At 36.8% G+C, this 22,393-nt stretch overlaps 2 protein-coding genes and 2 long non-coding RNA genes across 6 annotated transcripts; 2 read left to right on the forward strand and 2 right to left on the reverse strand.

The window, feature by feature from the left end:
• Window positions 1-232: 232 nt before the first annotated feature.
• LOC115436894 (uncharacterized) lies at window positions 233-1,249 on the reverse strand. 2 transcript variants are annotated; one of them, XR_003937883.1, is made up of 3 exons: window positions 1,139-1,249; window positions 528-568; window positions 233-420 (listed from the first exon to the last, which is right to left on the reverse strand). It is a non-coding gene; the product is annotated as an uncharacterized LOC115436894 (long non-coding RNA). The 2 variants fall into 2 exon arrangements; XR_003937882.1 differs by having other exon boundaries at window positions 233-568.
• A 2,718-nt stretch (window positions 1,250-3,967) lies between these two features.
• Window positions 3,968-6,500, forward strand: LOC115436893 (uncharacterized). Its single transcript, XR_003937881.1, has 4 exons — window positions 3,968-4,226; window positions 4,869-4,909; window positions 5,135-5,180; window positions 5,572-6,500. It is a non-coding gene; the product is annotated as an uncharacterized LOC115436893 (long non-coding RNA).
• A 622-nt stretch (window positions 6,501-7,122) lies between these two features.
• sdr39u1 (short chain dehydrogenase/reductase family 39U, member 1) lies at window positions 7,123-13,738 on the forward strand. Its single transcript, XM_030159865.1, has 6 exons — window positions 7,123-7,257; window positions 8,970-9,076; window positions 9,184-9,266; window positions 10,640-10,761; window positions 10,863-11,015; window positions 13,236-13,738. Exons 1-6 carry the CDS (start codon window positions 7,242-7,244, stop codon window positions 13,661-13,663), a joined length of 909 nt encoding a protein of 302 aa, XP_030015725.1. The 5' UTR covers window positions 7,123-7,241; the 3' UTR covers window positions 13,664-13,738.
• A 1,392-nt stretch (window positions 13,739-15,130) lies between these two features.
• On the reverse strand, window positions 15,131-22,149 carry mettl17 (methyltransferase like 17). Of its 2 annotated transcripts, none has more exons than XM_030159860.1 (14): window positions 21,955-22,149; window positions 21,151-21,292; window positions 20,901-21,050; window positions 20,729-20,816; window positions 20,229-20,310; window positions 19,945-20,018; window positions 19,773-19,867; window positions 19,347-19,417; window positions 18,572-18,679; window positions 18,420-18,488; window positions 18,283-18,333; window positions 18,090-18,182; window positions 16,735-16,934; window positions 15,131-15,435 (listed from the first exon to the last, which is right to left on the reverse strand). In XM_030159860.1, exons 1-14 carry the CDS (start codon window positions 22,021-22,023, stop codon window positions 15,339-15,341), a joined length of 1,389 nt encoding a protein of 462 aa, XP_030015720.1. In that variant the 5' UTR covers window positions 22,024-22,149; the 3' UTR covers window positions 15,131-15,338. The 2 variants fall into 2 exon arrangements, with proteins under 2 accessions (XP_030015720.1, XP_030015721.1); XM_030159861.1 differs by lacking the exon at window positions 15,131-15,435 and adding an exon at window positions 15,519-15,623 and having other exon boundaries at window positions 16,709-16,934.
• Between the last annotated feature and the right edge of the window lie 244 nt (window positions 22,150-22,393).

Consider the following 22,393-nt stretch of genomic DNA (forward strand, 5'->3'; position numbering starts at 1 on the left):
TTACATTGTCCTCTGGATACTCATCCACTGTTTTGTTAATGAAATGTTTTTAAGAACAAGAAAGAAGTTTTTCATATTTAATAAAATGGCATCACATAGCATATGCGATAAGTTTCTTTTGATGTTTAGTTTATTGATCCACCATTCTGTTAACCACATACAACCTGCATGTGGTTAATGGGCAAATTACTTAAAGGCAACTTCTGTATATTAAAAACAGGACAATAGGGTAACAGCTCAGCTTTATTAACTGGGTTAGTAAAATCTTGGTACAGTTTTACACCTTCCAGGAAACTCAAACAGAACACATTACAGCATTACATGTAATAAAAAAAAAACAACACAAATAACATGCTTTACTTTTAACTCTGACACATGGGGGTGACCCATTACTGGAGTTGCTGATGAAGGATCCTTTACCTGCAAGAGCAGAAGAGAGAGTTAAGTAAAATACTATTCTATTTTGAGTCCATTTCTGCAGGACATGTGAAATCAGTACATCACGTCTATTCAAGGATGATACTAACCTTATCCTTGGGCTCCAAGATCTAGCCCAGGTGATTCAATCCTGAGACAAAAGCATAAAACACACAAACATGAGTATAATAGGAGTAAGTCCTGCCTACTCTTCATCAGTCTGGAGTCAAACCAGTCAGTGCAGTGAAAGGATAATCATCAGCTTCAGCTGAAACACGGACTCACATGCAACTCATCATGGATGGTTTGACTGTGGGACGCAGAGACGACCACAAACTCAGTCTGGCTTTAGATTTATAGTGTGTAGTTTTAGATTGGGTCCTACTTGCTGCAGCAGGTGTTTACTTGTACACAGGCCTATGGCTGCAGGCACGCGCGCATCCACTCCATTCAAAGCCACCTGTCTGTTTATGAACCCCAGGGTTTATATGGACTACACACATACATCTGAGATCTAAACAGCTGGTTCATTTTAGCTGAATGTAGTCGAATAAAGTCTGTTTTCAGAGTGGGCCATGAGGTCGGTTGGCGCTACTGCAGAAGCATCGAGCTAACAGGGATGATTTCCGCAAATAACCGCAGCGATCACAAGGAAACTATGAAATAAATGCATCAGCTGTTATAAAACACATGAGAACTGAAGCTGAAGATAGAAACATACCGTGTATGGAGCCACCACGAGTGGATTATGCGTCTGTCCGCCACAAACACCACCGACACCCATCACTGCAACAAGGAAAAGAGGATGTTAATGAGTGTGCGGCTCTATTTATCTGTGATCTAACCACGTGTCTGCTGTCCTCCGTCACAAAACACACAGCTTCCGGGTCTGCAGCAATCCTCTTCTACACATATATTTCGGATTGATTTAAATAATTTTATAAACACAAAAACTGACTCTTCATGTAAATTGAACTTTCAACACATTTGATTTGGCCTATCACACATTGATAAAATAACTCCAGAAAAAAGATATATTATCAACCTTTTGATTATTTTTGCCAAATTTCACATTCATTGCTCTAAATTTGCACATCAACGTCCAAACATCACTGTTTTCAAAGCCCTTTTTTCCAATTACGTGGACAATTTGAGAAACAGTATAAATTCTAAAGCAAATAAAACAAAAAAATATTTTTTTGTTTATATACATTTTTATTTTGTTTTTATACATTTTTATACATTTTTTATACATTTGACATATGTCAAATGTATAATCTTATTCAATTTGTGTAATTTCTATTTATTCCTCGAGCAATTTTTATTACATATTCTTTTATTTTTTTATTTTATTTTATTTTATTTTATTATTTTTAATTTTTGTTTTTTCTTTCCTAATGTTTTTACTAGCATGTATTTCTCTATATAATGTAAAAGATTTTGTGAATTACAGAACTTTCTACCCTTGTTGTTGTATACTATGATGTATATTTAGTGTTCAATATTAATTGTTCAAATAAAAAAAAAAAAAAAAAAAAGCAATCCCCTTCTATTCTTACTCTGAAAATACTCCACACTTATTCTTTTTATGTGAACATTCTTTTAATTTCTGGTCCAAAATTGCAAATTATATCATATCTAAAAGTAATAATAAGACAACTATAACATCCCAAAATGTAATTACACATTTTAAATACGATATTTACAATTTAGAATTTGTTGTAAATTTGTTCATATTATTTGGAAAATTTCATATACATAAAAATAAATACACTAAAACTCGCCCAAACTTTAAAATCTTCCTTTGGAATTTGAAAATTATATTAAATCTTTAGAATTTATCCATAATAAAAAAGCTCTAACACCTTGGCTATTTAAACAGTTCTAATTCTAATTATCTCGTTAATTCAGAAAAACAGAGCCGAATTCAATTTTTTGTGTGAATGCAATACACTTCCGTAATAAAGTCTTTATGATTGAATTAAAAAATATATCCACTCACTGGAATTTGTCTTTAACAAAAAAAGCACAAAAACCCCTGACAATTTATAAACAACTCTTCAAAATGGACTGAATTTGCTCTCTTTACTCTCTCCAATATTTTAATCTATTATTTTTTCTTTTTTGTGTCTGTAAGCCCTTGCATTATGTTGATTTATCTGTTTGGATGATTTTTCTTTTTGACATCTTGATATTTGTTTAAAACTATCAATGTTTTGTATGCATCTATTCGTGGGTGTCAGTCACATGACATTTTTGTTGTCACCGCCATCTTTAGGACTTCATACATTAAAGCACAGATTGTATAGTTTTGGCTTTTTTTGCATGTATTTTTTTCCTTTTCGCATAAATTGTTTAAAAATTAAAGAACTGTAGAAAATGTGGAATTTAGGAAATAATCAGGTGCAAATACACTGAAAAGAGATAATGAAATGGGGATGAAACATCAAATCACATGGTCAAAAATAACAACATAGCTACATCAAACATGACAAAAACAATAACATTTACAAAAGAATTCAGCTATAGTACTAGGGGAAAAGATGTAAACATTTATGATTCACAAGTCAAACATTGCATGGCTAAATGATTCAGTTTTACAGATGAATGCCAGACATTTCACCTCCTCTGTTTCGCCCTCCTGGTCAAGATGTTTCACCTCACAATCCTACTAGGCATAATTAACATGGTTTCTTACCATCTGGAAAAATTAAATGCATTTAACAGACTGTAACTGTACCTTAACAATAATCTAAGGTTAAAAATGTCATTATTGGTTCAGACAAAACACTTTAATTTTAATAACTGTCAAGTACCTTAACAATAATCTATGGCTAAAAAAAAGTCAAAGTCATTATTGGTTCAGACAAAACACTTTAATTTCATTTTGAAATATACAAATGATCTAAAGAGTGACACATGAAGTCCTCCTAAGATCTCTGTTGTACACATCTGCATATTTCTTGTATTTACATTTATATCAGTGAATTAAGTCTGGCCTGAAACATCTTTATCCCAGGGTTTGAAATGTCCAGGCTGGGTGCGAAAAGACCTGCTCCCTTACAGATGATAGAGCCTATTTTGACCGGAAATGAGTAATTTCATACTTTATCAAGGCTAAATATATTGATTAAGTAAAAACAGACATGAACCACCAGACATAATGAGAGGACAGAATAACCAAAGTATACCAATCTAATATGTTTAACTTAACTTAAATAAGCTTTCAATGATCAAGCTCTGAAACCACCAATAAAATATTTAGTATTAGCTTTTTATCAGATAATTAGTCACTTTTTAATAATGCAAAATTTTTAAATAACACATAGCAATAAATAAATAAATAAATAAATAAATACAAGACATTTATAAGAATTCATTTACAGTTTCCATGTTAAAAAACCTCTCTTTTTAGAGCAACAGTAATGTTTTATCAAACTCCAGGTGGCGGTATTTTGTTAAACCAGTTGACAAATAAAACATCTGAAGAAGAAGAAGACGCTGAGCTGTGATTGGTCAGTGAGCTGTTTAAATTCGCTCAGAGGGAATCTGGAGCTACATCCATCCAGTCTGTGTGGATGAGAAAGAGGTTATCTCCCCGTCATGTCTCCGCCAATATATAATAACTCTGCTGCTGTTGAAATCTTACTAAGTTCTTCAGTGAAGTGAAGTCGGTGTTTTCAAGGTGAACTATAGGTCACAATGCGAATGCTATATAGCAGAATCTGTAGCTAGCATTTAAGTTAGCAGTTAGCTCATTGGACCACGCACCGAGCATGAGCAGGCCGCCTGATGGAGCTGTTACTGGGGTAAGCAAGCCGCACTGCGAGTAGTACCAGGACCGTCGAGTAGTCTAAACCACATGTCTGTTTTACAAACTATTAAATTTACTGTACAGACCATAAACAGTCTGTGGTAGAACCATGGAGTGTAGAGCAATGAAGGCAGCTGCTACAATTTAGCAAATGCTGTGCTAAGCTAGCAAGGTGTAAGTTAGTTTTCTAGATTTTGATGATGGGACTATAAAGATCAGCGAAGTTTTTTTTCCAACTCTCTATAGTGTTACCAGCCAATTGACTCTTCTAGTGGACATATTTATCTTGTCCTTGCAGAGCACTTTCACAGTAGATATTGTAATGTGTAACTGCAGGTGCAGCAGAGGTGTTGCTAATGAATTTAATATTGAGCAAACTGTCCCCAAGAGTTATCACAACGTCACTAACATCTGTATTTTTTTTTATTTTAAAAATCTAAATGCGTTGTGAAACCGGTCTTTCGCAACCCGTTTCTGAAACCTGTGTCTAATGTCTAAAGTTAGACTATGTAAAGACAAACAGGAAGTCATGTGGTAATGTGAAGTACTGCCTGCAGGATGGTGGTCACATTATTTCTGACCTCTAACTGGAGGCTTGTGCTGAGAACTTTTTTTTTTTTATTTTCTCTCCTCTCAGGTGATATACCTGGGACTAGGATGTGATATCTGACAGATCAGGTGAGATTCCAGTCCAGATGCATGTATGCTCACCTGTTGGACTGCTTAGAAGTGATGAAATAAAAGGCCGACTGAAGCCCCTCCTACAGAACTCTGTTCATAGTAGGGGGGGACCATGACATAAACCTATGAAGCGTATTCTGATCAGCAGACAGGGCTCAAACCTACCCTTAAGTGTGCTTTCACCTATTAACTGACTCTGTATTCTGATGTGACTTCTGACAGGATGGCAGCTGTGATGAGTCGATGATGTACTAGCTCTAACATGAATGTGAGTATCAAACATCAAGATTTTCCACTCATAATATCACACCTGTGTCTTGGGAGATGATGTGAACAAAAGGCCGAATTGTAGCGCCACCGCAAAGCAGTATGTTCTCAAAGTGGGGTGCTGTGACAAAGACTGACCGAAGCGTTTGTCTGATCCCAGACCAGCTGGTCACTTAATCTAAATTAAAAGCAGCTGATGGCTAGAAATGTTCTCTCACAATTCCTTTTTTTTTTTTTTTTAATAAACTGTTAAAAATAACAGGCCATTCTGTATTTAAACTGGTCTTTTCTGTTTGTACAGGATGATGAAGAGGAGTCTTTTTTTTACTCATAAAAATGAATTAACCTCATCCACTTGTGGTGTGGGTTTTTTTTTTTTTTTTAATTTACAGTTTTCATCTGAGTTCAGTGGCTGGGATGAAGATCAGCACCTTAAAGTCTGAAGCCATGGTCCTCAGCTGGAAAAGGGTGGAGTGCCTGCTCCAGGCTGGGGGGTTAAGTATCTCGGGATCTTGTTCATGAGTGATGGAGTGGGAGATTGATGGACAGCGTCCACAGTGACATGGATGCTGAACTGATTCATTGTGGTAAAGAGGGAGCTGAGGCGATGCTCTTGATCTACGTTCCAACCTCATGTATGGTCATGAGCTCTGGGTAATGACCAAAAGAATGAGTTCAAGCGGCCAAAATGAGTTTCCTCTGCAGGGTGGCTGGGCTCAGCCTGAGGGATAAGGTGAGGAACTCAGAGTAGAGCAGCTGCTCCTCCACATCGAGAGGAGCCAGTTGAGGTGGTTCGGGAATCTGGGGAGGTATATTGGGCGTGTCCAACCAGGAAGAGGCCTTGGGGCTGACCCAGGACATGCTGGAGGGATTGTATCGACCAGCTGGCCTGGAAATGCCTTGGGATTGCCCTGGAAGAGCTGTTGGAAGTGGCTGGGGAGAGGGCTGTTGGGGCTTCTGTGCTGAGACTGCTGCCCTTGTGACCCATATAAGCGGAAGACGAGTATGAGTTTTCAGCTGTTTTTAAAGGATGCTTTTTTTTTTTTGTATAATAAAAGGTTGATTATGGAAGGTAATGTACCTACTTGATGTCGGAGTCCCTTTTGTATTGGAAGCCAGTCAATTGTTGGCATTAACTGACTCATTAACAAGGTAACAGTCTTGTTTTCTGACCCCCATTCATGTTTACAGGACAACACAAGATGCTGTGGGTTTGAACATAGAGTTGGATAATGGTCAATAGATGTCTATAGTCAAACATAAGCACAGCAGCATGTTCAAGTCTTAATTACATAATTTAAAGGTTACACGTAATGCAAAATAATGTATTTCTTTTTTTTTTCAAATTTGTGAAAAGGGTTTACCAATCACAAACACCTCCATAAAGTGTGTTAATACTTAACTTCATCTGAAATGACAAGTGTGTAATATTTGCTTAAAAACATCAACAAATCACTAGGTCCTAGAACTACAGACTAAGACGGTTCCCATGGACTAACAGCTGAGTTATTTATTTATTTTTTTTAAATGTATGGCCAGGCTACCCGTTCCAGAAAAAATGGACAATGGGGACTTCTCTAAATGTTGTGGCAGGCTGAGGGTTTTTCAAACCTCAAATGAAGTCTTAAAGTTATGATTAACTAGATATCTGGTAACTAGCGCTGTATCACAAAGTGGAGGCCAGACTTCATTTTTTTTGGGTGTTTCTTTTCACCAGAGCAGCTCATCATGGACTCCACTATGCTGAGCCAGATTAAGAGTAAAGCAGTGCACAGAAACTGATGTTTTTAATCTTTATATGAAAAGCGTTCGCAAACATAAAGGCGAGGTATCCCTAAATATTAACATAAGCCCGTGATTGGACACTACCTATATTTTCACGACACATTCTCACCGGTCTGTCACTTTAAACTACAAAATGACGTATTCGCAACACTACGGGAACCCTATTGGTTCATAAAGGCTGAAAACACTGACACAAACCCCGGACGAGATACACACAGCGTATCCTGCCATAGTAGTTATTTCAATAATTTAACCATCGGACGGGAAGGCGGTGGTCATGAGAGTTGTAGTAGGTATGTACGCTCCTTCATCTGCTATACTGCTAGGGTACTTTAAGCTAATTTAAAGTATCTGCAAAAGGTCAATGTGACATAACGTTAGCGCGTCCAGCTGTAGCTTTTGACCACAAAGCTTTGCACCCATTTATTTGTTATCTAAACAAGTGCACCACAGGTAATTACCGGAGGAAAAACGTATGAAATGTCTGATACAGCCTGCAAGATTTTAATGTTTTCATAGTACGGTCATTGTAAGCTAAGTTTGCTAAAGCGATGGCCAGTTGGTTTTGTAAGCATGTGTTGTACGCATGCGCAGTCCTCAGTTATGTACTACTATGACATCCTGATAGTCAATGATATCTGATTAGGCCAAATGCTTTGTGTATATATTGTAATGTAACACATCCACATTATATATTGTATTAGTCTAATCTGAGAACATATAATTTTATTTAGTATATAGCGCTGTACGTTACACATCTCTGTTCTGGAAGCACTGGTATGACTGCCTCTTGAAAGTATAGTGCACAGGTGTCAAACATGTGTCCCGGGGGCCAAATCTGGCCCGCCAAAGGGTCCAGTCTGGCCCTTAGGATGAATTTGTGAAATGCAAAAATTACACCAAGATGTTAATCATTTTAGTTCAGGTTCCACATTCAGACCAATACAATCTAAAGTGGGTCATAATAACCTATGAATACTCACAACTCCAAATTTTTAATCTTTGTAAATGTAAATGTTTTCATGTATTTACACTTAAACAAAGTATAATATTGCAACAACAAAAAAAAAAAAAATCTGAATAATCTGAACAAATATGAACAATCAGAAATGTCTTAAGAGAAGTATGTGTAATTTTAATAATATTCCACCTGTTACTAAATGTTTTGTGTATTTGTAGATCCACTGTGATCTGTAAGTTATAATGTATATGTGTAAATGATAAACTGAGGCATAATAATGTTAATATTACACATTTTTTTCCAGTTTGTTCATATTATTCACATTGTTTGTAAGGATAGTTTGTAGATGCAAACATTTTCATTATGTAATTTAACTTTTTTCACTCTAAAACATAGAGAAAAGTATGGAGTAGACATTATTTATACACTACAAACAAAAAGTTAAGGGTATTTTTTTGTTCTGTTTTTTTGACTGTTTTTTTGTCATTTTTGCCATTTGTAAATAAAACTATGTCTGGTCATTAAAAAAAATGTGTTTCAATGGAGTTAACACACAAAAAAGTAAAAAGCGCTGTACAAGAATCCCATCTGAAAAAAAATAGCCCAAATATTAAAAATATCCTTAACTTTTTGTTTGTAATCTATATTATTATAATTTTACTGGTTCGGCCCACTTCAGATCAAATTTCGCTGAATGTGGTCCCTGAACTAAAATGAGTTTGACACCCCTGGTATAGAGGGTTTTTTTTTATGTTTTTTATTGTGTTTGTATTTATCTGTTTGCGTTTTAATGTGGACCATGAGTCTGTAATAAGTCTATCTATCTATCTATCTATCTATCTATCTATCTATCTATCTATCTATCTATCTATCTATCTATCTATCTATCTATCTATCTATCTATCTATCTATCTATCTATCTATCTATCTATCTATCTATCTATCTATCTATCTCTTTTTTAACTCATTCCTCTCATTGATGACACTTAACATAAAACCATCAGCTTCTGGTTTCTAAAATCCATTTCATTGTCTTCCTTGCAGGAGGTGGATCTGGCTTTGTGGGCCGGGAGCTGACTCGTCTGCTTAGGAGCAAAGGTCATGAGGTTACAGTGATTTCTCGTCAGCCTGGCCCAGGGAAGATCACATGGGTATGATATTACATTTATTTAGAATTGCATTAAAGAAGTGTACAATTGGGTTATTGATATTCTCAGACTTACCACAGTAGTAATTTAAGGTTATTGTACTTCTCCAGAGAGACTTGGAGTCTAATGGCCTCCCATCATGTGACAGTGCTGTCAACTTGGCTGGGGAGAATCTCATGAACCCACTGCGATGGTGAGCAACAAATAAAGACAGCCATAAGTGTCTGATTTCTGCACAGTTTATCTTGGAAATCTACCACCCACAGTCAGCTCTAGAGACAAATACCTGATTAATATAATGATGGCAGCCTGTAAAAAAGCCATAACAAGAAAATGGCTGAGCGAAGAACCCCCAACAAAGAAGGAATGGATTGGAATTATTAAAGAAATATACAATATGGAAAAATTAACTTTCTCCTTGAACCATAATTTGGACAAATTTACTAATCATTGGCTAAAATGGACATCTATCCCAGAAGATGTGACGCCCCAACAGGACAGCACCTTGTTTTTCTCATGAGAAATACACATATATGTCAACATCTGTGTGTTTTACTGTCATTACTATCAATGTGTAAATATGCATTTCAGGAAAAAGTGCTCAAATGTTTATGAAAATGATGGATGTAATTATGTCAGCAGTTTTACGGGACATGATCGGATGCAACATGAGAATATATGTGAATGATCCGACATGGACTGAAACGGGACAATACCCAAACTAACTCAACCCTCTAATTATGATGGGATAACATTATGACTCATTGACCCACATTTTTATCGTTGTACTTTAACCCTTTCATGCATGAATTATGAGAACCTTAGTCAAGATTTTTTTCTTGAGTGTTTTTATTCCTCCGTAGGCATAAAAAACAATGTGATCGAGTTTTTTTTTTTTTTTTCTATAGAGTTACAAAAATATCCATGCATTTAATTTTTGAAGTAAAGAAACATGTTTAAAACCCAATATCAGAAAGTGATATGAAAACAATAAAATAAAAACATTTTTAATGCTGCTAATCTGATGTCTGCTCACATTTTAACATATTCTAATGCTAGTAATTACTCACTTCATGGAGATAATATGCAAAAAAAAAACCTTTTTGTCTAATAAATAACAATTGATTTACACTAAAACATGTCACTGCAGATCAGGTTTATCAAGAACAGCACAGTTACAGTAATGGTCTGAATGTCAGGGTATGAGATGGTGTGTAAGTGTCCACTGTGTTGGCTGATATGAAACTAAAACAACAAAACCCATTAATATACAAGAGAACAGCTGTAGAATAACTGTCCACTGTAGTGACTTATGCATGAAAGGGTTAATTTTTGATACTGCCCTGTCTGTGCTTGTTGACGTCTCTTGTTTCGTGTGTCTTTACTTTTTTGTTTTACTGTCTGTTTGTTAAAAAATGTAAAATCTGTTAAAAATAAAGTATAAAAAAAAGACAGCCATAAGTGTAAAGATATAGTCAGGTGTTCACTACTTTACCAAATGATATTACTCCTGAACACAATGAGCTGATTCACTGGATCAGTTAACTTTTTTATTTGTTGTGTCAGGTGGAATGAAAGTTATAGAAAGGATTTATTCTCCAGTCGCATTGACACTACAAAAGCTCTGGCCCAGGCCATTGCTGCTTCACCTGAACCTCCACACTCCTGGGTCCTGGTTTCAGGTGTAGGTAAGTTTCCTGAGGTTTGCATTCTTATATGTCGCCAGTAGCAACACAAAGCCAATGGAATGATGGAACACAGACAGTAATTCATGGATTTTGACCTGCAGCTTGCTACAAACCCAGTCTGACAGCTGAGTATACAGAGGACAGCGAATGGACTCCGTTTGATCTGCTTTCAAAACTTGTGAAAGAATGGGAGGCCTCTGCACTCCTGCCAGATAATGTGTCAAAAACCACCAAACAAGTTGTCATCAGACCTGGTAAGTGCATATTTAACTAGATTTCATCACAAAATCATGGCGGTGAGATCGGAAAATATATATTGTTAAGCAAGCCACAAATAGAGAGCATAGCAAGTCATACGCTCAACAGGCTGTTTGACTCAAAAGCAAAGGAAAAATTTGGGGCGATGCATTGTCCTTATGTTTTAATATCACTTTATGTCTTTATTCAGCATTTTAATTTCATTTCAGGTGACTTTGTGACTTTTCTCCTTCGTAGTTTTGCCTTTATTTTCAGCCGGGGTGTAGGTTTACATGTCTTCCATAAATAGTAACTGAGCACAAGCAGTCTTATAGAAATGTGGTTTATATTAGGAATAAACCTTTGGAAAATGTTTTTGCCAACTTTTAAAGTGAGTAGTCTGACATAAAACTTTGTTGTAACTGACTTTGTTGAGACTGTCAACTTAAATAAAGAAATATAAATTAAATACAATCTATTGATCACTATGGTACTCAAACCTTACTTTACATTTTACCCAATGTCTGATTTCCACTCGCCAACAGTTTTGAGGATCACTGACAAAAAATGCGAATCTGAAGAAAATCGATGCTTGCTTCCTAATATAATCACACACACAGTTGGAGAGATGTAGACACCCAAAAGATATCTAGCTGGTTAAATACCCAAATTTGTCTAAATCTAAATCTTGTAGCATCAAATATGTTTTGACAACGACAATGGACCAACAAAACCTCCTCTGCTGTGAACTGCAGCCGTACCCTGAACACAACAACAACAGAGTAGAAACATGTCCTTGTTGAATGACAACATGAAAAAAAAAAAAAAAGATCCACAAAATAGACAATACTTGTTTGGCTGTGTGTTGTCAATTTGTGTAGATTTAGTGTGGTCTAAGTTACAATAATGATACTTGTTTTTTGTTCTTTGGTTATCTTCTATGGCAGGGGTGTCAAACTCATTTTAGTTCAGGGGCCACATTAACCCTAATATGATCTAAAGTGGGCCGGACCAGCAAAATAATATAAATAATAGGATAAGAACTTAGAAATAATGTCAACTCCAAAGTTTTTTTTCTATGTTTTTGAGTGAAAAAAGTCAAACTCCGTAATAAAAATGTTGACATCTACGAACCATACTTGAACATAACATGAACATGGAAATTCTTAAGAAAAATAAGTGCCATTTTAACAATATTACACCTTAGTTTATCATTTATACATGTGCATCACAACTTACAGATCACAGTGGATCTACAAACACACAAAACATTTAATAACAGGCAGAATATTGGGAAAATTCCACAGACTTCTCTTAAGATATTTCAGGTTTTTCACATTTTTTGTTAAAGGCTAGTCTGTAAATGTAAACATTTTTGTGTAATTTTACTTTTTTTTTTTTTTTACACTACAACAAAGAGAAAAAGTTGTAGTTTTCATTGTTCATAGGTTATTATGATAGTATTTTACTGGTCTGACCCACTTGAGATTGAATTGACCTAAAATGATTCTAACATCCGTGAGTGTTAATATCGTCAGTGTAATTTCTGCATTTCACAAATTCATCTTGCAGGCCAGATTGGACCTTTTGGTGGGCAGGTTTTGGCCCCTGGGCCGCATGTTTGACACCTGTGTTCTATGGACATAATACAGGGTGACACAAAAAAACGGGAACTTTTTAACAATCCAATAAAACCAAGAGTGATGGAAGAAAAATATTTCATTCATAGTAACTGAAACCTTAAAACATGCCATTTAAAAAACAATGATGGAATTTTCATTTTTAAAAAATTACTTCCTGTAGATGGCGTCCTCCTGTACGAATGCATTCTTGAAATCTGCTGTTGAGATTACTCATTGACCGCTGCAACATCTCAGCTGGGATACTATGAATTTCATCCTGAATTCTCTGTTTTAACTCATCCAGAGTTCTTGGTCGAGTCGTGTACACTTTACTCTTGAGATGGCCCCACAAGAAAAAATCACCAACGGACAAATGTGGCGATCTAGGGGGCCAGGGAACGTTACCGAATCTTGAGATCACACGGTTACTGAGCAATTCTCGCACAACTGCCAGTGGTTACTAAAATGGGGGTGTGTTTACTTGCTCAAGGTCACTGTCTCGCAGTGCTGCCACTTGCTCATGTCTGCCAATACGCACTTCAAAAATTCCCGTTTTTTTGGGTCACCCTGTATATTTTGTCCTGTCTGTCTGTTTTTCCTCCCTCCCTCCACTAGGGGCAGTGCTAGGCCGTGATGGTGGAGCTATGAAGCAAATGTGGCTGCCTTTCTGGTTGGGTCTTGGGGGAACTCTGGGATCTGGACGACAGCCGTTTCCTTGGATCCACGTCTCAGATCTGGCAGGAATCATCGCTCATGCCCTGGAGCCCCCTGTCGATACTCCCTCATCGTCACCGCAGGTTTTTAATGGAGTTGCACCTGCACTGAATACCAACTACGAGTTCACTAAAGAAATGGGACGAGTCATGAGGCGGCCCACTGTGTTCCCTGTGCCGGGCTTCGTCATGAACACCCTGATGGGCTCTGAGAGGGCAGTGGTTCTCACCCAGGGCCAGAAAGTCATACCAAAGAGGACCCTGGAGGCTGGATTTCAATACAAATACCCAGACTTGACCTCAGCTCTGAAAGAAATACTTGGGAGTTAATATGAAGAAAGTGTAAACATGTGCTGATTTTTATGAAGTGTGGAAATTACAATAAAAAAATTATCAGAAAAGTGATGGATGAGGAGTTGAGCATAAACTGGTTGATGATATTAATCAATAGCTATCAAACTCAATTGACAGTCATGCATTCTCATAACAAAACAAGCAAATTTCTGGTTGACAAAGATATTAGTCACATGTATGGAGGTACAGAGTAATGACTGGACCTCATTTGTAATCTGCAGTACGTGACATGTTTTTCTCACTCAGCAGCTTCACTCCTTTTTCATAATCAGATGTGAGCAGTGATGCAGAAGAACATGCACTTCTCCACTCTTTGTGTCAACTCCACCTCAGTCAGCTCTGACAGATGTGCGAGCTAATGTCGAAGTATGTTTCAGAGAATCATTTAGCTTCCACTTCTCAAATTACCCTTGACATGTTGCTCTACCACACAGCTGGCACAGGAGTGTCAGTTCATGCTGTGCTGAGGAACAGAAATGTGCACATACTTTAAATATCAAGTCTGTACTTTTAAGATGCCAAGTGTAAAGTATGGTTTGGATCATATAAGGACAGGGAGGTCCAGAAAGGCCTGAGGTAAACCTACAGGGTGGGGAAGCAAAATTTACAATATTTTGAGGCAAGGATTGAAAGACAGTGTATGACCAATTAGTTTATTGAAAGTCATGAGAATTTAAATCTTCAAATCATATTTTACTGCATTTCTAACGGTCTTGTTGTCTACCTCAATTTCAATTGCCATTTTTCTCATGGATTTGGTTGGATCCTTTAGGATTTTGGATTTGAGAGCTTTAATAAAAGCTTTGGTACGTTTTTTGTTGCTTCCTCCACTTCCAGACTTTCTCGTAATAGTTTTGCTCATAGTCATTCTCTTCTTTACATTATAAACAGTTTTTATGGACACTCCAACTATTTTTGAAATCTCCTTTGGTGTGACGAGTGCATTCAGCAAATCACACACTCTTTGACGTTTGCTTTCCTGATTACTCATATGGGCAAAAGTTTCTGAAAAGGTATGGATAATAGTGTTAGGTATGATTATGACATCAATATATGTTTGGTTTCAAAACAATTGACATAGTGCCTGCTGAGAAAAAACAACTAAATGTTCATTGTAAATTTTGCTTCCCCACCCTGTAAATCCTGCTTTGTTTATTGTTTGACCTACAGATTTTTGTGCAGGTCTTTCTGTTATCCATGATCAGCTAAAGGAAAAAGAAAATGTAAAAAGGACTCATTCACAATTTTGCACGAAATAAGGCATTGCTGTTCTGTGATTATGCCTCTGTGTAATCACTCCATGATCATCTCTTCAGGTTGGATCCAATAATAAAAGAAAATCAATTGTGCTTTATCACAACGGGATTCTTCTTTATCTAGACAGGCTTTGAAGTTTTATGTGGATGACTTACTTTTTAAGATCACATTTTTTCCCACAAAGCAGCAGGTCGTCAGAACTTTGTTTTCTGAACACTGGTGCACAATAAAACTGGAATAAGAAAGTACAACTGAATTCTGATTTTATTAAAGTATTCTTGATGACCATACAACACCTATAAAACATATTTAATGTTTTACCAGTTCCAGGAAGCAGACAGATTTGTAGGTTAACTATAAGTTCTTGAAAAATTTTTCCTCTTCCTCATTTGAATCATCTTTCTGAATCACTGAGAATGTCTTCTTCTGCTTTCTGAATAACTGGTACCTGATCTCCCCAGTTGCTGTTGCGGGCGCAGCGGTACACATCTCTGAAAAAAAAAAAGGAAATAAAACAAACTTTAGTCATAATTGAAGGATGTATGAAGAAACCTCATGTTTTAGGGGAAATGTGTTTTTTTAACAACAATCACAAACCCATTACTAGTAGAATGTACTTCCTGTCTGATCAGATTTGTGGTTCTATGATGAATTTCTGAACACTGGTGCTTCTGATGACCTAGACCAGGGGTTCCCAAACTTTTAAACTTGCGACCCCCAAAATAACGGTGCCAGAGACTGATGACCCCCACTATCCCTGAAGTGACTGAAACATTAAAAACACATGCACACAGGAGTCACGCTATGATACTGTGGCATATTTACCACATTGCATTGTGAGGACTTGACATTTTACTCATTATGTTCTGTTTTATGTGCAGGTGTTGGGGGGGGGGGGGGGGGGGGTTAATGTTTATTTCGGTTAATGTGTCTGTTTTACAATGTCTATTTAGTTTATGTTTATTTTTATTAACATGACATCATGAGTCAAACCTGTATGGCAAACAATGCCCTACCTGTTTGTTGGTGTCAAACTGTTGTTCATGCCGTAGTAATGAAACCTTAGCTCTTCCAAAGTAATATTACTTCCTATGTACTTTGAAACTCTCATTATCCTTCCTTCAAAGTACAGGTGCAAAAATACTGCCCTTAACCCTTTCATGCACGAATTATGAGAACCTTAATCAAAATTTTTTCCTGAGTGTTTTTATTACTCTTTAGGCATGAAAAAAAAAACAATGAGATTGAAAAATTTCTTCTGAAAAATACATTAAGAAAATAAAATAAAATAAAAAATAATTTAAAAAATTAAAAAAAAAATACATTAAAAAAATAATAATGAAAAAAAAAATTCTTATGAACCTATTTTTCATGAAGTTGCAAAAATGTCCACTCAGCTGGACACCACACGTTGAATTTTTGACGCACAGAAACATGTATTTACTGATAAATTGTGTGAAAACTATGGGGAGGGCTTGTGATTCTGGGGGTTTATGCTCAGGAGAGATCTACATAATGTTACCAATTCATGTCCGAAAAGATATGTAGTGTCTTAAAACTTTAATAAAGACGTGTAAAAAAAAAAAAAAAAAACAAGGAAAAGAACAACAAAACCCATGAATATACAAGAGAACAGCTGTAAAATAGCTGTCCACTGCAGTGACCCCTATGCATGAAAGGGTTAATCAGTCGAAACCAGCTCAGGGATCACATCAAGAGGTTTCTGAGAATCATCTCACGGCCCCCACTTTGGGAACCCCTAACCTAGACTATAACATGACAGGCGTTACCTGCCGTGTTTCCGTGCCGTCACCACCAAATGTTGTAGCTGTCCATCTGGGCAGCACATCCGACAGTGGACGTGTCTGGATCGGGGCTGCACCGGTGCAATCAGCCTGGCCCACTCCACATCTCTTTGTGTTTCTACCTTCGCTTGGTCTGCTCGAGTCAGAATCAGATAACTGAACTTCTCCATCAGTTGCTCATTGTGCTGCAAGACAAAATACAACTGTTTATTTAAGATCAGTTTTTCTTTGTGTTAGCTCCTTAGTTTTATACTTTGATGATAAAATGAATACAGTTGGCTTTTTGTGAATTTGTTGACATTTCATGCACACTCAACTTGACTGGAAACACTTTTACAGCTTTTTTAAACCTCTTTGGTCTTGATACAAAATCGTAACCTAGTAGTTTTTCACCTGTTTTACATGAAGCCATGAGTCTGTTTTGTTCTTATTAAACAAAACAAGAAAACATTGCTTGTGCATGCAGAATACAGTGACTATAATTTCACCAGAGTAATTATAAACTGCCTGAACAGCAGCCAACAGCAAGATAAAGAAGTCATCTATTCAATTCAATACTTTATTGTCACTGTATAAAAGAACACGAGATTGAAGTTCAACCAACTTCAGGCAGACATAGCAATGCAATACAAAAGCAAAATTAAAATGCAACTCCATAGTGCAAAAAAAACAAAACAAAAAAACTAGCATCAAACATTGGACAGCCTAAGAAAGGACCTCAAGCTGTAGTCTTAAGTTAGGTGCTTCCTGATATAATATTTGACACTTGGAATGTTATTCAATGTCATCCATCTTAAATATTTTAATAAGGTTTTTCCCAGGATTATCACAGATTTTCCCAGGATCATCTCTAAACCTGCTGCGGTGGTCCTGCCTCTCTCCTGCCTTCATCATCATCACTCACTTATCCTCAACTGCCTCCATGTGTCTCCCCCTACTCCCCCCTTCTCCCCCTCTCCCCCAGTCTCTATCTCTATCCCTCTCTCTTTTTCTCTGTCTTTACTCTCTCTCTTTAACCCCAACTGGTCAAGGCAGACAGCCATCCTCCAGGAGTCTGGGTCTGCTCCAGGTTTCTGCTGTTAAAGGGAAGTTTTTCCTCGCCACTGTCACCAGTCACAAGTGTTTACTCCTGGAGGATTCTGTTGGGTTTCTGTAAATTGGCTTAGAGTCTGGTTTGGACCAACTCTATATATAAAGTGTCATGAGATAACTTTTTTGTTGTGATCTGGTGCTATATAAATAAAATTTGACTGATTGAGTGATTTGATTGGTTTTTTCCTGTAAGTCGCTTTGGAAAAAAGCGTCTGCCAAATGCATAAACATAAACATAAACAAGTTACCCCAGGCAGTGGCAGAGGGTGGTACATCTGCTGGAAGTTACAGGGGACGATGGGAGCATGAGCCAGTTTTGGACACATGAGTTCATGAGGACACTGCAAGAAGAAAACAGTGAGAAAGAGGCAAGGCCAAAAGACGGAGTGTGAGGGTTTAAAGCATGCACAGCTCTTTAAATCAGCTGGGATTCAGTCATACCGGGGCAAACACCGACGCTGGTCTGGGGTCAATGACAGTCTTCTCTTGTTTCTGCAAGAGAAAAGCAATCACAGTCATTTTCTGGTGATAGTGTAGTAAGTCTAAAAATTTTCATGAATTCTAATATATTTCAATACATTTAGTAAAGTGTCTCTGGCCTCCATGAGCATCTGATGGCCTTCTTTGGTCCCATTTTCCACCAAAACCTGAAGCAAGGATGAAAATATATACAAAAAATGACATGTTATATATTTACACTTGGTATGAAGATGCTTCTCTTTTAACCTACCAGGTAGGAGCTCGTCTTTCTCCACAGAGTGAACACTGCATCTTCTCGATCCTTCACATTGGGAAGCTCTGACAGAGTAAAAGCTGCAACCACAACGTCAAACTGCACCTGATGAACGGAAAAACATGGCACTGAGAAATTACTTTTCACTTTAATTGTATGGGTGGTACAGTAATTTTTAAAGGTTTTCTAGAATATAAGACCCTTCATTGTCATTGTACATGTACAATAAAACTTAAAGCAACCCTTACTAGTGTGAAAGCTTATAAAAATGCAGCTAAATTGTATTATAATGAAACTATAAAATTGGAATAACTATGACCAAAACTAAAAAGAAAGATTTAAACATATAACCTGCACACACAAGACATTCTACATGCTGTTGAAGTTATCACACGATTCTCTTAAAAGTGGATCTAATGCATATTGTCCAAAAAAGTATATTGCATCTGTTCAAAAATCAAGTCTTAGAAGCATTTAGTGCAGTTAAGGCTTTTGCAGAGTCATTGCCTTTTATCATCTTCCTGAAGACAACAGATAGTGTCCTGTGCGGGATGGATCCATAAGGATACTATACACTTTTCTAAGGCAGTGGTCAAACATAAGCTTTTTTTTCCACTCCTCACACTAAACCTAGATTTTATCAGTTTGAACAACCTTCTAGTGAATTAAAATGCAACTCCAAAGATTCACTAATCCAGAAGGGAAGATTTTTTTTGGCCCAGCCTACAGAATATGTTGACAATAAAATAGATACATTCAAAGGAGGTCTTACCTTAGGAGAGACAGGGAGGAACTGCCTGAAATACACGTGTTTTATGTGAGGTTCGCCTCTTTCATCATCACCTGAAGCAAAAAACATAAAGATCTGACAAAATAGTTCCTTACAGTTGCACAGATGATCCAATTACTTCATTAGTTTTCAACTTTTAAATCATTTCCCAATTATTTTAATAATATAACAATCATTCTTGGGCTTCTTTTTTTTTTTTACATTTCTAAATTCTCTAATTACAGCTTCTTAAATGTAAACATCTTCTTTCCCAAAACCCAAATATATTTCAATTATATTTGAAAGCATCATCTGTAATAATTGATGGATTAACAGAGAAAAATGATTGACAAATTAATCGACGTTGAAATTAACTATAGCAACAATGCTATCATTGTAAATAATTAATCTTCAAATGGATGAATCAACCTTTGAGAAGTCGCTCTGCCAGTGTGTTCATTGGTCCCGAGCTGTCCACACACACCATCTCCTTCAAAGAGTCCCCCCAGCAAGAGTGTGATGCCCTGCAGGACAACATGAGGTAAACTCAGTGAAAAGTCCTGTAAACCACATGAAAACCCTCTTAATGTTCAGCACTAACCAGACAACTGTGCCCAACCCAGACCCAAAATCCAGGAGAGAATGAGGAGTAAAACAAGAGTCTCGCTTCTTGATCTAAAATGAAAAAAAAAAAAGAGAAAAAAACAACATATATAATAAAGCAGTTGTCTCATTCATTGTTTTTCTTGATTTACATCAAATCAACAGTGAAGACGAGAGAGTGATCTATGATTTGTGTGAAGTGACACCATAAACTAAATGATCCTGTGACTGGAATGATGTTCATATGATTGAAACCAATGATCTTGTCCATTTAATTTTCACCTCATTTAAAGCTCTCCTCACTGCTGCGTAAGCCCCGGCCAGGCGAGCAGCCATGTACACCACACCCAGATCCTCATCATACCTGAAACACAGGACCATCAGCCACACAAACAGGTTCAGGTTATCCATATACTTAGAGTACACTTCAGTGTTATGAAAGTCTTTAATTTGTCAGCTGTGCCTCAAGTCAGACAAGAAGTTTGAGAAATAATACCCTTTCATTATCACATCAGGTGAAATTAAAGCACAGCTGAAAGAAGGGCTAGTTGAACAATAATGATATTTAATTCAATATAAACTGATATTGTGATAAATATCTAGTCTTCTTGCAGCTTTTGTTTTCATCTTGTTATGCTTTTTACAATGACTTCATCCTATTGTATCAGTTACACAGTTTTTGACTCAAGTCTTTTAAGTTTATTTCTGTTGTTACATTTTATATGAATAATCTAAGAGAGATTATGTGGACAGATAAATTAAAATACAAAAACAAGCTTTACTTCAAGGGAGTCCAATGATATGTTGTTCTTCTGAGCTCTGAAAGAACTTTTTTTCTAATGCGGTCTTCCACTGCTTGTTCATCAATATCTGCCAAACAAAACAAATGTGAATGTTTCCAATACTTGTCTTTTCTGCATCTTATTATTATCACTTACAATTCTTCGCACCCACCTCCTCTCTTCGCCATTTCCTTCTCCCATAGTTCTTTCTCCAGACTTATGGCTTTCTGCTTCAGGGTAACATCTTCAATTGCTCTTTTTCTGCTCCACAGGAAATTTGTGAGGCTCTGAGTACGTTCCTGCAGCCGCATAATCTGAGCTCCTAAAAGTGCATAGGTTGAAACATCATGAAAAGATTCACAGACTTTAGTGTTGATGAACTGATGAGCATAACTGATTAACACACTCAGAACTAAACTTACTATGGATAACTGAAAGTGCAGCCACCTGGAGCTCCTCAGGTAAGCGAAGAGTATTGAGGTTGGTCACACCGGGGTGCTTTCTGTGTAGTGCTCCTTTAAGGAAATCTACCTGGGGTTGCTGATGTGCAGCTGTACTCATTCCCTGAGAGCAAAATAAAAAAAAAAAAAAATAATAATAATAATAATAAACTCTTTACAACATCTTGGACAAGACTCTAGTGTAAACAGTACTTTATCTGGTTAAATAAAGATTAAATAAGATCTGATGAGCTAAAAATGCCCTTGGTCTGAAATTTTGAATCATATCAGAGCATAATAACATTCAAGACAATAACACAACCGTCTAAAAACTGAGAGAATTCAAGGATAAGTGTTAAGATAAACTGATCATTAGCTGAGAAGATACCAAGTAATGGTTAAAATGGTTAAAATTTTACTAAGCAACAATTGCAAATAGCTCGTGGTCCCAGCTTTCAAAATATGCAAATTTGTTGTTTCCTTTCATATTAAATATCACTTGCAAAAACTTGCAATAACAAAAAATTTGTTCAGCGTTTAATCACTAAAATTAATGATGGTAATATAGTGGAAATAAAAAGCAAATGCATTCCATGTGTTATTAAAGTGGTAGTTTTTTGACTCACAGTGCAGATTAAGCTTTGATTCAGAAAAACTAGCACACATAAAAGCCAGGATACAACCGGTCCCGGTTTATAGACGTATTATGAGATTAATGTTTTAAAATTGTACTGTGAAATGGTAAATAATCGTTGACCTTCATAGTAAAGATGCTGTTGTACTCACCCTGTACGTCATCTTCAACTGGACCGCCCTCTGACACAGCACACAAGCAATATAACTCCGTGAGGCCATTTTTAGGTAAAAGAATGGTGCCTGCTTGTGTTAAAGTGTCTTAAACTTCCAATGTAACCCCCAACCCACACCTTGTGCCGACTGTCACGTTATTTCTTCCTCTGTCCATCAACAAAATAATTCCGACCTTCGCCTAAAGCGGAACCATCTGTCCGTCACCGTCAGAGCTCCTTGTGCGCGTGCAGAGTGCTTACTCTTTCCTCGTTTTCGGATACAAGCACGGCTTATACTCATATAGCCGACTTTTGTGGCTTCACTGTTTTTAAGGGGATATATTTATGTGAAATTATGAATCGAAAGAAACGCTGACAATAAATGACGGCGTCAACAGAGGGTTAACTTTTGGGTCTGAACTCAAACTACACATTTG

This window comes from Sphaeramia orbicularis, chromosome 17 (genome assembly GCF_902148855.1).
Source record: "Sphaeramia orbicularis chromosome 17, fSphaOr1.1, whole genome shotgun sequence".
Lineage (NCBI taxonomy): Eukaryota > Metazoa > Chordata > Actinopteri > Kurtiformes > Apogonidae > Sphaeramia > Sphaeramia orbicularis.

What these genes read in the sequence shown, in the direction of transcription:
- sdr39u1 (XM_030159865.1), top strand. An exon ending in GCCCAGGGAAGATCACATGG is followed by an intron (nt 9,077 to 9,183) that starts GTATGATATTAC and finishes GTACTTCTCCAG; the next exon opens with AGAGACTTGGAGTCTAATGG. An exon ending in GGTCCTGGTTTCAGGTGTAG is followed by an intron (nt 10,762 to 10,862) that starts GTAAGTTTCCTG and finishes TTTGACCTGCAG; the next exon opens with CTTGCTACAAACCCAGTCTG.
- mettl17 (XM_030159860.1), bottom strand. Translation starts at nt 22,023, where the DNA reads ATGGCCTCACGGAGTTATATTGCTTGTGTGCTGTGTCAGAGGGCGGTC. An exon ending in TATCATTGGACTCCCTTGAA is followed by an intron (nt 20,311 to 20,728) that starts GTAAAGCTTGTT and finishes CCTGTGTTTCAG; the next exon opens with GTATGATGAGGATCTGGGTG. An exon ending in GGCAGAGCGACTTCTCAAAG is followed by an intron (nt 19,418 to 19,772) that starts GTTGATTCATCC and finishes TTTTTGCTTCAG; the next exon opens with GTGATGATGAAAGAGGCGAA.